Here is a 15,007-nt window from a genome sequence, read left to right as displayed (position 1 = left end):
TGGGCCTGGGAAAAGTGGGCTATAAATCAAATAAAGAGACAACGAAATGGGCCAGGGACTGTGACGACTGGGAACAGGTGAGATCCAAACCCCGGCAGAGAAAAAGAGGGGATCCCGGTACTCTTTTTGACAAAAAGAAAAAAAAAAGACTTTATTACAGCGTTGACATTTCGGCAGCGAATCTGTCGGCCGGGGTTTCTGCTCCGTCGCATGCGGCGTTTACGTTGCTTCCAATCCGCCGCGTTTCCCCGTAATAATGGCCCGGGGCAAGTTCAGCCTGCCATTTGGGGCAGAAAGAGGAGTGAATGGGTTTGTCCTTGTGAGGAAACGCCGAGGACTCCACCTTCCCTTAGAACAGAAGCAGAGCTTCAGAAGAGTCTTTGGAGACTCTAAAGACTATCCAGTCTGACCCTTTGATTGGGCAAAAAAAGCACCACCTGACCCCTCCTGACAGATGGCCTCTGCATAAAACCCTAGTTGGAAGAGAGCCCAAAGAGGGCCCTTTAGTCTGCCCTGAGAAAGGCAGTAAGGCACCATCCGATCCCTCCCGACAGAAGGCTATTCAGGCAGCCTAGAATCATAACATCGTAAGACTTGGAATCGCTAAAAAAAAATCCAAACCCTTTTTCCATAAAGACACAATTGTAAATTGTTGTTGCTCTGTGTTATACTCTGATGTACTTATTGTTGTGTTTGGACTTGTTTTTACCGTTGTATTTTATTACACTGCTGGGCTTAGCCACCCTGAGTATCCTCGGGAAGATGGGGCGGGATATAAGAATAAAGTATTACAGTAGAGTCTCACTTATCCAACATAAACGGGCCGGCAGAATGTTGTATAAGCGAATATGTTGGATAATAAGGAGGGATTAAGGAAAAGTCTATTAAACATCAAATTAGGTTATGATTTTACAAATTAAGCACCAAAACATCATGTTATACAACAGATTTGACAGGAAGAGTAGTTCAATACGCAGTAATGCTATGTAGTAATTACTGTATTTATGAATTTAGCACCAAAATATCACGATGTATTGAAAACATTGACTTCAAAAATGCGTTGGATAATCCAGAACGTTGGATAAGCGAGTGTTGGATAAGTGAGACTCTACTGTATTATTATTATGAGTAAATAATAAATAAATAAATAAATAATCCTAGAGATGGAAGAGAGCCCCAAAAGAGAGCCATCCTACCCAACCTCTTTGGAGAGATAAAGCGGGGTATAAATATAAATATAATATAATAAATATAATAATAATAATAATAATAATAATATTTTTATCGTGTCAGGAGTGACTTGAGAAACTGCAGCTCGCGTCTGGTGTGAGAGAATTGGCCATCTGCAAAGACGTTGTCCAGGGGATGGCCTGGATTTTTTACCATCCTGTGGGAGGCTTCTCTCATGTCCCTGCATGACAAGTTAGAGCTGACAGATGGGAACTCACCCCATCTTGCAGATTTCAACCAGCCGACTTGCAGGAAAGCAATTTAGCCAGCACAAGAGTTTAACCCATTGTGCCACCGTGGTTCCTAATAATAATAATAATAATAATAATAATAATAATAATAATAAGCAATAATAGCCTACTTCCGCCATTTCTTTCTCCCTGTTGTGTGAGTGTTGGGCCAATCGGCTCTCTCGTGGGCAAACTTTGGTCCACCCTCCAGGTGTTTTGGATTTCAACTCGCACAATTCCTAACAGCCGGTCCAAAACACCTGGAGGGAGGGCCAAAGTTCGCCCATACCCGCGAGTCCAAACCTTCCTCCAAGTCATGAATGAAGACCCCAAAAGGCCCAGGACAGGAAGGCATCTTGACGGCGTCCAAATACCTTCTCTCCCTGGCCCAGGTTCCCAGTCTTGCTCTCCCGCAGCGTCTTCCAGTTCGGGCCTGATCCTCCTCCGCCGCTTCCTCCGCTTCCCCCAGACCAGCCATTGGAGATGGAGGACGTCTCCAGGTGTTTCCCTTGCGAGTCGAACCTGGGACAAAACCCACACGACCAACTCAGGCTTGGCCCCCATTTCCAGGAAGCAGAACATCGGACTCGACTGGCTCGCTCTATTTTTAGAAGGATGTTTTTTTATCAATGGCGCACGCAGGAAACCATTAACAGCGGGCGACTTGTGTGCATTACTCACCGAAATAGCTTTCCGGGACTCGGCTAATAACTCCGTTTTAATTAGGGCCGTATTTTATAATCTGGGGAGAGTGCCGGGGCCTTTCGCGGAAAAAAAGGGGCTTCTTAAGGGAAGCGGGGGTTGATTCAGTTGCAGAGGAACCCGCTGGCTTTGTTTCCCCCAAAACAGTCAGAAAGCACCAACGAGCCAAAGAGCGCTGCTTCGGCTCGGCCGCCAGAAAGAGAAGCCAACGGGCTTCACTGGGAGACGCTCATATACAATACGCCGATATACAAATAGTGGTCTCTCCTTCTCAGAAATCCTCAAACTGAGACTCAATGGGAGCTTTAGCCTTTCAAAGGATTCAAATGACAGGGAAGGAGATTCCAGTTGAACACAACTGTTCAACAGTGGAACTCACTGCCTCGAAGTCTTTGCAACAGAGGTTGGATGGCCATCTGTTGGGGGTGCTTTGATGGTGTCTTTCCTTCCTGGAAGAAGGGAGTTGGACTGGATACCCAACTCTAGGAGTCTTTGGTTCCATTATTATTATAATTATTGCTCCTACTATGACGAAGCAAGGGCTGGATGGCTATCTGTCAGGAGGGTTTGGATGCTCCCTTCCTGCCTAGCAGAAGGGGGTTGGACTGGATGGTTTTTGAGGTCTCTCCCAACTTGATAAATCTAATAATAATAATAATAGAAGATACTAACATAATAGTAATTATATGTTCCTGCCTGGCAGATAATAACAGATAATAATATAATAGTAATTCTATATTCCTGCCCGGCAGAAGGGGGTTGGACTGGATGGTCAACTCTGAGGCTAATGCTAATAATAATAGCAATAGATAAGAATATAATAGTAATTCCTTGGGATCTCTCCCAATTCTGTGTGTATTATTATTATTATTATTATTATTATTATTATTATTATTATTTTGGATAATAATATAGCTCTAAATCTATCTTCCTGCCTGGCAGAAGGCGGTTGGACTTGATGATCAACTATAAAGCTAATGCTAATAATAGTAATAGCAATAGATAAGAATATAATAGTAATTCCTTGGGATCTCTCCCAATTCTGTGTGTATTATTATTATTATTATTATTATTATTATTATTATTATTATTATATTGGATAATAATATACTACTAAATCTATCTTCCTGCCTGGCAGAAGGGGGTTGGATTGGATAGCCATTGGGGTCACTCCCAACCCTATGAATCTAATAATAATAATAATAATAATAATAATAATAATAGATAATAATATAATAGTAATTCTATCTTCCTGCCTGGCAGAAGGGGGTTGGACTGGATGGTCAACTCTGAGGCTAATGCTAATAATAATAATAGCAATAGATAAGAATATAATTAATTCCTTGGGGTCTCTCCCAACTCTATGTGTATAATTATAATTATTATATTGGATAATAATATAATGCTAAATCTATCTTCCTGCCTGGCAGAAGGGGGTTGGACTGGATGGCCATTGGGGTCGCTCCCAACCCTATGAATCTAATAATAATAGATAATATTATAATAGTAATTCTATCTTCCTGCCTGGCAGGAGGGGGTTGGACTGGACGGTCAACTCTGAGGCTAATGCTAATAATAGTAATAGCAATAGATAAGAATATAATAGTAATTACTTGGGGTCTCTCTCAACTGTGTGTATAATTATTATTATAATATTGGATAATAATATACAGTAGAGTCTCACTTATCCAACACTCGCTTATCCAACGTTCTGGATTATCCAACGCATTTTTGTAGGCAATGTTTTCAATACATCATGATATTTTGGTGCTAAATTCGTAAATACAGTCATTACAACATAGCATTACTGCGTATTGAACTACTTTTTCTGTCAAACTTGTTGTATAACATGATGTTTTGGTGCTTAATTTGTAAAATTATAACGTAATTTGATGTTTAATAGACTTTTCCTTAATCCCTCCTTATTATCCAATATATTCGCTTATCCAACGTTCTGTCAGCCCGTTTATGTTGGATAAGTGAGACTCTACTGTAATACTAAATCTATCTTCCTGCCTGGCAGAAGGGGGTTGGACTGGATGGCCATTGGGGTCGCTCCCAACCCTATGAGTCTAATAATAATAATAATAATAATAATAATAATAATAATAATAATAATAATAATAATAGGCAAGATGGAATTACTATTATATTATTTTAATATGTTTGCTGTGTCATAATAAAATAATATAATAGTAATTCCATCTTGCTGCCCAGCAGAAGGGGGTTGGGTTGGATGGCCTTTGAGGGTCCCTTCCAGCTCTACAGTCTATGATCCTCCTTGCCCCACTTCGCCTCTTGCTTGCTTTCGGCAGGCGCTCTCTTCCTTCCCAACCCCATAGACATGGCCTCATTCGGATCCTCTTCAGAGCCTCTTTACTCAAACGCCTCCGGAGCGGAGGAGCCAAACAAGGCTCTGGACAAACAGCCGGTGCCCAAAGAGGGGGCGCATAGAGCGCACGTTGTTCCTCCTCCTCTTCCTCTCAGCCTTTCTCTAAGCAGAGGAGGAGGAGGAGGAGAGGAACGGGCCCATCCGCCGCCGCCGCCGCCTCCTCCTCCAGCCTTGAGGGTGCCAAGAGCACTTAAGAGGAACAATGCGCCTCTGCCGCCGCCGAGCGCAGCAGCATTAGAGTGCCTCCCTCGCTAATGGGTTCTTGCCACCATTGCGTGAAGCAGGCGGCGACGGCGGAGGAGGAGGAGGAGGAAGAGCAGCCCTTTCCAAAAGTGGGGGGTCAAGGACTCGGCACCCAAATCGGGGACCGTCATCACGACGGAGAGTTAATTCGGGAACTCAAGAGACGCTCTTCCCAAAGTCGTGCGCGCCGATGCCCTTGGCCTTACCATCCGCGCAGCCTGAAGGCCTCGGGGCGGTCGGGGTTGACCACCAGGGTGCTGGAGGAGAGGACCGAGAGGCTCCGGCCCCCAAAGTCCGAGACCCGGGCCCCTTTGATGGCCACCACCGGCTGACGGGAGCCGTCGAAGTTATCCGCCTGGGGAGAGAAAGGGAAGGCCAAAGGGGTCACTCCTTGCACAGAGAGGAAAAAAAAGGATTTATACCAGGGGAAGGATTTATACCAGGGGTCCCCAAACTAGATGCAGCCCTCCACAGTCATTGACCTAGCCCCTGTCCTAAACTTTAGACTTAGGGTTGACCTAAGTCTACCTGGTCTTTGGAGGTCTCTTTCCTTACCTACGGTCTTATGAGACCATCTAGATGGTCTTTGGAGGTCTTTTTGTTTACCTATGGTCTTATGAGATTATCTAGATGGGCTTTGAAGGTCTCTTTGCTTAGCTACGGCCTTATGAGACCATCTAGATGGTTTTTGGAAGTCCCTTTCCTTACCTATGGTCCTATGAGACCGTCGAGATGGCCTTTGAGGGTCCCTTTCCTTACCTATGGCTTTATGAGATTGTCTAGATGGCATTTGGGGACCCCTTTCCTTACCTATGGTCTTATGAAACCATCCAGATGGTCTTTGAGGGTCCCTTTCTTTATCTATGGTCTTCTGATGGCCTGATGAGATCATCTAGATGGCCTTTGAGGGTCCCTTTCCTTACCTATGGTCTTATGAGATCTTCTAGATCAGGGGTCCCCAAACTAAGGCCCTCCAAGGCCATTTACCCTGGCCTCTGTCCTAAACTTTAGACTTAGGATTGGCCTGAAATGACCTGAAGGCACACAACAACAACAATTTAATTTTGGACTATTTCATCATAGTCTGGCCCCCCAACAATCTGAGGGACCGTTTGAAGACTCCTGATTTATACTAATAAATCCTTAGTATTTCCCTTTTCAAAGGTGGGGGTCTACTTGCCTCCTGCCCCCAAAGTGCAACAGACACCATCTTGCCGGAAGAGTCCACCAAGTGCAAGTCCCTCTTGGACACTTCCCGGTTGGTGGTTTTCATGGTGAGCTTCGTCACCTCCTCGTAGGCCTTGCAGACCCCAATGACATCTGGAAAAAGAGAGAGGGGGGATGGAGTCAGCGCTTGGATGGCCCTCTGTCGGGAGGGATCAGATGGTGCCCTTCCTGCCTGCCAGAAGGGAGCTGGATTGGACGGACTTTATTTTATTTATTTATTTACTCCATTTATATCCCACTTTTCTCACCCTGAAGGGGACTCAGAGCAGCTTACAAATCAAATGAACATACAATATATTATTAGCATAGCACAATATAAGCATTAAATTACTATATTGTACTATATCATTATATGGTAATATTATTAGTAATATTATATTTAATATATAATATATAATTAATATTATTATATTGTATTATTAGTATAATATTGTATTCCTTATAATATTATCAATATTATATGTATATAAATATATTATATACAGTAGAGTCTCACTTATCCAACATAAACGGGCCAGCAGAATGTTGGATAAGTGGATATTTTGGATAATAAGGAGGGATTAAGGAAAAGCCTATTAAATATCAAATTAGGTTATGATTTTACAAATTAAGCACCCAAACATCATGTTATACAACAAATTGGACAGAAAAAGTAGTTCAATATGAAATAATGCTATGTAGTAATTACTGTATTTACGAATTTAGCACCAAAATATCATGATTTATTGAAAACATTGACTACAAAAATGCGTTGGATAATCCAGAACGTTGGATAAGTGAGTGTTGGATAAGTGAGACTCTACTGTATTTATAAATTATATATATATATGTATGTATATAAAATTAGCATAGCATGTTGCTATGGCACAGGAGACAAGAAGGAACTATCTTCCTGGCTCTCAAGTTGGTATGATGACTTCCTGCCCCTCCCCCCTTCTTCACTTTGGGTGTTCTTCCAACTCTAGGATTCTGTGATATATCAATCATATCTCTCTCTCGAACGTATCATATCTATGACTAGATGGCCATCTGTCGGGAGGGATCAGATGGTGCCTCCCTGCATGAATGGGATTGGAACGGATGGTCCGGTCCTCCTGCGGTGGGGAGAAAGCAATGTTCCAACTTCTGCTGCCTTTCGTGCCAAAAGGCTCCCAGCTGCCTTTGCTGCTGCCTCAACATGACCCTCTCCACGGCTCTTTTGAACTCGGTTCCTAAAGGGCAGGCACTCAGCTCTAAGTGGGGTCATGCCGAGGCCTAAATAAAGCTGAAAGGACGCAGCCTCCCAAGAGCTGAGCCTGGAGGTCATCCATGCAGACTTCTTTCACTGCAAGAGTGGGGATTATCCAGAGAGGAGAGAATGCGGTTTGGAATCTGGGTTCGAGTCAAGCCAAGGTTCATGAGACAGGGGGAGACTATCGTTTGGATTAGATGGCACTCTTTGGGGTCCCTTCCCACTCTAGGATTCTATGATATGGATTTTTAGCAGAAGCTGGATACACATTTGTCAGCAGGGCTCAGATGTGCCTTCATCTCTGGCAGAACTGGGGTTGGACTGGATGGCCTTTGGAGGGGGGGGGGAGACCCCTTCCAACAAGAGTAAAATACATATTTCCTTGGAGTTTTGTAGAGTCTCCTCTAGAGGTTTTTAACCAGAGACTAGATGCCCATCTGTCAGGAGGGTTTTGATTGTGCCTTCCTTTATGGCAAAGGGGGTTGGGCTGGATGGCTCTTTGGGGTCCCTTACAAAACTATGTTTGATGATGATAATAATAATAATAGTAATAATAGATAATAATATAGTAGTAATTCTATCTTCCTGCTTGGCAGAAGTGTCATAGATTGGATGGTCCTTGGGGGTGTTTCTTCCAACTCTAGGAGTCTGATGATAATAATAATAGCAATAATAGTAGTAACAATAACATTAATATGAGTAATATTAATAATAGATAATAATATAATAGTAATTCTATCTTCCTGCTTGGCAGAAGTGGCATGGATTTGATCGCTCTTTGGGAGGGGGTCTTTTTCCAACTCTATGAGTCTGGTGATGATAATAATAATAATAATAATAATAATAATAATGCAAAAGGCCACCCTACTGGGATCTGCACGTATCATCCGAAAATACATCACACAATTCTAAACGCTTGGGAAGTGTTCAAGTTATCATTTTGTGATACGAAATCCAGCATATCTATCTTGTTTGCTGTGCCATACAATAATAATAATAATAATAATAATAATAATAACAATAATAATAATTCCAGCTTCCTGCTTGGCAGAAATGGCATAGATTGGATGGTGTCTGAGAGTTTCCTCCAACTCTATGAGTGATAATAATATTAATAAATAATAATAACAGTAATAGATAACAATATAATAGTGGTTAATGGCTGGGGGGGCTTTTCAACTCTAGGATTCAATGATTCCATAGCCCTAGTTCTCCATGAGCCCACTAACATCTATGGGGCTGAATGGCTATCTGTCAGGAGGGCTCGGATGGTGCCTTTCTTTATGATAGAAGGGGGTTGGACTGGATGGCCTTGGAAGGCCCTTCCTGATGACCAACCCAACTGTGAGGGTGAAGGGTTTCTTGGCAACGAGAGGCAGCCAGGAGATAGATAGATAGACAGACAGACTCACCCACAATGGCATCCTTGGAGGTGCGCTCCAGTTCCGCGATGGAGACGAAGTCGAACTGGACGGAGGGCAAGTGCTGGGCGTCTTCACAAGGGATGACAGAGGTGTCGTTTATGAAGGTGATTTCATAGTCGTTCTTCACCGATGTGTACTGCTTGTTGGCCACCTTCAGTTGCCCCTTGGAGAAGTAGTAGACCTGAATGGAGACAACATCATCACCACCGTTGTCACTCTCATCATTACATTGGCCCTCCTGCCCATCGATGCCCACCCTGCGTACCTTGTTCATTTCAATGAGGGGATAGAACTTGTCCACTTGGTCGTTGAAGGCCGTGGCTCGGATCTCGCCCTGAAGGAAGGAAAAGACAGTCAGAATTTAAGCAGATGGCCAACTGTTGGGAGGGATTGAATTGTGTCTTCCCAGCTCCATGTGGGAAAGGCTGACACACAGATCCAGTAGTTCTGACCCATGCCTAGAACCATGCTGTTGTTGTGACCCATGTTGTTTTTTTGTTCTTTTGAAGTTTATTATTATTATTTGAGAAAAAGTTAGTTATATAAACCTATTCTATACATTTCCCCCTCTTTTATTTACATTCACCTCTGTGCTCCCCTTCTCCAAAGCCATCTTTTCTGAAGTCCCACCAAAAGTTCAAGGTAAATTCCCACCTTCTTTTTCCAGTAATTTTTCTAGAAATTTTCTCCAAATACTTTCAAAGTCATTTTTTGTTTCATAATCCCTTCTTTACTTTTACTTTTGATGTTAGCTTGTCATTCGGTGCCATTTTCCAAACTTCTTTATACCATTCATTAATTTGTATTTTCATTTCTCCTTTCCAATATTTTGCAATTAATAATCTAGCTGCTAATAGCATGTCTGTTAATTTTTCCCCTCTTATCTTTCTCAACTTCTTTTTTAATTAAAAGTAATATTTCCATTGGGCTCCTTCTAATTTTTATATTCATACTATTTTCTATTTCCTTTATAACCCATTCCCAAAAATCTTTTACATGTTTCCAATCCCACTACATAGGCATGTAGGTTCCAATTTCCTGGCACCCTTGCCAGCATTTTTCATTACAGTAGAGTCTCACTTATCCAAGACTCGCTTATCCAAGCCATTTTTGTAGTCAATGTTTTCAATATATCGTGATATTTTGGTGCTAAATTCGTAAATACAGTAATTACAACATAACATTACTGCATATTGAACTACTTTTTCTGTCAAATTTGTTGTCTAACATGAAGTTTTGGTGCTTAATTTGTAAAATCATAACCTAATTTGATGTTTAATAGGCTTTTCCTTAATCCCTCCTTATTATCCAAGATATTCGCTTATCCAAGGTTCTGCCAGCCCATTTAGCTTGGATAAGTGAGACTCTACTGTATTATTCTTATTCAAAGCGGGGACCCACCTGAGCATCCACCCAGAAGGAAAGGAGGTTCAACCGGTTCCCAAACTCTCCTTGGGGGTCCGGTGCCCTAATTCCCCCGTATTACCATCCAACGGGATGCCAGCCTCTTCCCTGGCAACAGAGCGCGTGCCATAGCGCTGGTGCCGAGTGTTGTGACAGGCCCTTCCCAAAGCGATTATAATTAAAAGCGGAGCGCCAGCACCACCGGCGGAGGAGGAGACGACTACGTTTTGGCAAGAGGAGCATTAAGGATGGGAATGAAAGCCGTCAATCGCGGCACGAAGGCGGGGGAGCCCCCCACAGCGTCTTCCCAAATAGGTCTCAAGCCCCACTCCATCCTGCAAAGGGCAGTGCTTTGATGGAGAGCCACGAGTGACAAAACCCAAAGCAGAGCGTCTGACTAATCCAGCTGGAGGCCGGCCTCCTCCTCCTCCGGTTACATAGGACTTTTCTAATTAAAGAGGAGTCCTCTTTGGAGACGCAAAGCCCTTCCACGAAGCTCCCTTCCTCCTCCTCCTCCTCCTCCTCCTCCTCTTCACGCCAAACATTTTCCAGGAATTCTGATTAGGCAAGGCTTAGACCCTGGGAATGCTGTTGCTGTTCAACAGCAGAGTGTGCTGGGTTAGAAAGACACACACAGCCTGATTCAGAACAAGGCCGCTACAGATATCTTAGTGTTTAGGACACCTGCACTGGCGTCCCAGTTGTACACAATCGGATTGGTGCCAGTAGTAAATGAAACATGATTCCTAATCCATCTAAAACAAAGATGTGTGCTTTTCACCTTAAGAACAGACAAGCATCTTGAGCTCTGAGGACTACCTGGAAAGGAATCCCACTGGAGCACTGCAGCACACCCAAATACCCAGGAGTCACTCTAGACCAGGGGTCCCCAAACTTTTTAAACAGGGAGCCAGTTCACGATCCTTCCGACCATTGGAGGGCCGGACTATAGTTGGCCACCGAGCAATAATAATAATAATAATAATAAATAATAACAACAACAACAATAATAAAAAAGAGGGTTGGAAGAGATCCTTTGGGCCATTGAGTCCAATCCTTTTCTGCCTTTGTGCACCAAAAGCACAAGCAAAGCACCCCTGACAGATGGCCACCCAGACTCAATGTTAATAATAATAATAATAATAATAAGGGTTGGAAGAGACCCCTTGGGCCATTGAGTCCAATCCCTTTCTGCCTTTGTGCACCGAAAGCACAAGCAAAGCACCCCTGACAGATGTCCACCCAGCCTCAATGCTAATAATAATAATAATAAGGGTTGTAAGAGAAGAAGAGACCCCTTGGGTCATTTAGCCCAACTCCCTTCTGCCCTTGTGCTGTGGGGGCCGGATAAATGGCTTTGATGGGCCGCATCCGGCCCCCAGGCTTTAGTTTGGGGACCCCTGCTCTAGACCGTACTCTGACTTACAAGAAGCACTGCTTGAATATCAACCAAACAGTGGGTGCTAGAAATATCATACGAAGGCTGACTGGCACAACAGAAGACTGGGAGACTTGGAACAAGCCCGTCCTTCCCATTCTTTCCTTCATCATCGAAGAACTCCACGCAACTATTTGAACAAGCAAAAGCCCAAATTGCAAAGCCATCTGGAAGAACTTTCCCCTCCTTCTTTCTTCCCGTCCCGTTCAATCCTCTCCACAAGGAGCATGGCATCAGGAGAGAAACAATGGTTGCTGAGCTCTCCATCGAAAGCAGTTCCCTGGTCAAGCCTTTTCAGGCCCTCCTTCCAATCCCTTTCCCTCCACTTACGCTCTCGTCGACCAACTCTATGGAGAAGAGCTTCCCTTCTCCGCGGGAGTTGCTCCACGTCCGGATCTGGCCTTTCTGCGTCACTCGGGCGCAGATGGTCCACCTGGAAAAGACATGAGATGAGCTTGCTTTAAAATGGAAGCAATTCCCCACACACACACACACACACAAAGATCTGGTTTGGGGACAATGGGCGGTGCAGTCCAGCATACAGGCCATCCCCACGTTACGAACAAGACTGGTTCTGTAGGTTTGTTCTTAAGTTGAATTTGTATTTAAGTCGGAACAGGGACATATTTCAAGTGTAACTCCAGAGAATACATATACAGTAGAGTCTCAATTATCCAACATAAATGGGCCAGCAGAACATTGGATAAGTGAAAATATTGGATAATAAGGAGGGATTAAGGAAAAGCCTACTAAACGTCAAATTACATTATGATTTTACAAATTAAGTACCAAAACATCATGTTTTACATCAAATCGACAGAACAAAACGGTTCGATACATGGTAACATTATGTAGCAATTACTCTATTTACGAATTTAGCACCAAAACATTGCAATGTGTTGAAAACATCGGCACCAAATTAAGCACCAAAACATCATGTTTTACATCAAATCGACAGAACAAAACGGTTCGATACATGGTAACATTATGTAGCAATTACTCTATTTACGAATTTAGCACCAAAACATTGCAATGTGTTGAAAACATTGGCTATAAAAACACTTGACTACTAAAACTGTGTTGGATAATACAGAACGTTGGATGAGCGTAGGTTGGATATCACAATATATTGAAAATATTGACTACAAAAACGTTGGCTACTAACAAATTGACTACAAATAAAGATAGAATTGCATAAAATGAACTTACAGTAGCAAAGTTGTCGGAAATTAAATCCATAAAAAGTTCAATCCTTATTAATATTATATGCACATACAATATATTATATTAGTTATCATATAGTTAATATTAATAATTATTATATAATAATAATAATTATTACATTATTATCTATGAGAAGGTGAATCGTCTTTGTGCAAATCCTTCCAAAGCAGGGACTCATCTGAGCATTTGCTCAGAAGGAAAGAAGGTTCAAAGGGGTGCCAGGTCAAAGGAGGAGTGTCATAAGTATGGGGTCAGCTATGGCACACCTCCCTGGGAGGGGGCCCTTGCAAGGCGGGCAACTTACTTGGACTGGTAGGGGTTCAAGCTGGCAATGGGCACCACTTTGGCCTGGGAGCCCCCCGGCGTGCTCAGGAACTGGGATGCAGGCCCTTTGTTGGGCATCTTGGGGGGAGGAGGGCCCCTGTGCTCCTCTTCCGCCGATGCCACGGCCGATGCCGCCCCGGACCCCCCTGAAAAAGAGACGCCGGACTTTCAGCAAAGAACCATAGAACCCTAGGTGGGAAGAGACCCCCAAAGGCCACCCAGTCCAACCCCATTCCAAGTCAGGACACTCCAAAGGCCATCCAATCCCTCCAGACAAATGGACATCCAGCCTCATAGACATCAGCAGTTCCATGGAGAAATACAAATAGAATAGAGTGGGAAGAGACCCCCAAGACCATCCAGTCCAACCCCAATTTACCATGAAGAAAAACACCATCCGATCCCTCCTGACGGAAAGACATCCAGCCTCATAGACATTAGCAGTTCCATGGAGAAATAGAATATACAATTTTAGAGTGGAAAGAGGCCACCCAAAGGCCATCAAGTCCAACCCCAATTTGCCATGAAGAAAAGCACCATACAATCCCTCCAGTTTCATGGAGAAATAGAATATACAGTAGTCTCGCTTATCCAACGTAAACAGGCCGGCAGAACGTTGGATAAGCGAATATGTTGGATAATAAGGAGAGATTAAGGAAAAGCCTATTAAACATCAATTTAGGTTATGATTTTACAAATTAAGCACCAAAACATCATATTATACAACAAATTTGACAGAAAAAGTAGTTCAATACACAGTAATGCTATGTACTAATTACTGTATTTACAAATTTAGCACCAAAATATCACAATGTATTGAAAATATTGACTACAAAAATGTGTTCGATAATCCAGAACGTTGGATAAGCGTGTTGGATAAGTGAGACTCTACTGTATAATTATATTGTTGACAGAGACCCACAAAGGCCATCCAGTCTAAACCCATTCTGCCATAAAGAAAGACACCATCTGATCCCTCCAGACAGATAGATATCCAGCCTCATTGATAGTAGCAAAAACCCACAGAATCCTAGAGTTGAAAAAGATCTCAAAGGCCACCCAATCCAAACCCATTCTGCCATAAAGAAAGACACCATCCGACCCCTCCAGATAGATGGCCATCCAGCCCCAGAGATAATAGCATGTTTATAGAAAAGTATAGAATCACAGAGTTGGGAGGCCATCCTGTCCAACCCATCTACCAGGACACCATCCAATCCCTCCTGATAGATGGCCATCCAGCCTCATAGACGTTCACAAGTTCATGGAGAAAGAGCTCTGTACAATTGTAGAGTTGGCCATCCAGCCCAACCCTCTTCTTGGTCTCAGTGACTAGAAAACCAGGCTTCGAATCACAACCCAAATACTGAGTGGCCTTGGGCACAGAGTCACTCTCTCTCAGCCTCAAACCCCTTCTGAGTAATCCTTGCCAAGGAAACCATGCCATGGGGTCACTCTTAAAATCAGAGAAACAGCAACCAATGCCCCAAAACAACAAGGGCCATCCTGACAAATGTCTTTTGACTACAAGGCGCTACATGACGATTAAAAGTTTATGCCCTTAGCCTCGTTTGCAGGCGGCTCAATTATGTACGTTGCTATTCTCGGGCGGCGCGTTCATTCCCACTGACGCTGAATAATTGACGCCGCGAAGCAGTTGGCTCCGCTGCCGTGAAATAATGCTCTAATAGGAAATCAACACGCAAACACATGCAAAGAGAAGCCACCCGCCGCCGATGCGGAGCGACTTCTCCCCTTGTTTGGGTCAACGATGACTGGGGGGCGCCTCCAATACTGCCTGGCTGGCCGGAGAAATTACAAATGCCATCAGCGTTAATGGAGCTCTGCTGGGACCTGACAGGGCCTGAATATTGTCTTCCGTTCCAATGACAGGCTCCCTTTTCAATTTGCCTCTCCAGTCCGTGTCACGCAGCCCCA

At 43.5% G+C, this 15,007-nt stretch overlaps 1 protein-coding gene across 2 annotated transcripts in view; it reads right to left on the bottom strand.

Moving 5' to 3' along the window:
* Positions 1-15,007, bottom strand: part of rpa1 (replication protein A1) — a 34,489-nt gene that overhangs the window by 11,087 nt on the left and 8,395 nt on the right. For both annotated transcript variants that reach the window (XM_008119451.2, XM_062960043.1), the window contains exons 6-12: positions 13,050-13,215; positions 11,852-11,954; positions 8,945-9,013; positions 8,668-8,860; positions 5,978-6,117; positions 5,004-5,152; positions 1,835-1,982 (exon numbers count right to left, since the gene is read on the bottom strand). In XM_008119451.2, coding sequence (XP_008117658.1) covers positions 1,835-1,982; positions 5,004-5,152; positions 5,978-6,117; positions 8,668-8,860; positions 8,945-9,013; positions 11,852-11,954; positions 13,050-13,215 — 968 coding nt within the window. The remainder of the gene's footprint in view (positions 1-1,834; positions 1,983-5,003; positions 5,153-5,977; positions 6,118-8,667; positions 8,861-8,944; positions 9,014-11,851; positions 11,955-13,049; positions 13,216-15,007) is intronic.

The sequence above is a fragment of the Anolis carolinensis genome, unplaced genomic scaffold, assembly GCF_035594765.1.
Source record: "Anolis carolinensis isolate JA03-04 unplaced genomic scaffold, rAnoCar3.1.pri scaffold_7, whole genome shotgun sequence".
NCBI lineage: Eukaryota > Metazoa > Chordata > Lepidosauria > Squamata > Dactyloidae > Anolis > Anolis carolinensis.
The sequence above is the reverse complement of the archived record's forward strand: the minus strand, read 5'-3'. Positions and strand labels throughout refer to the sequence as shown.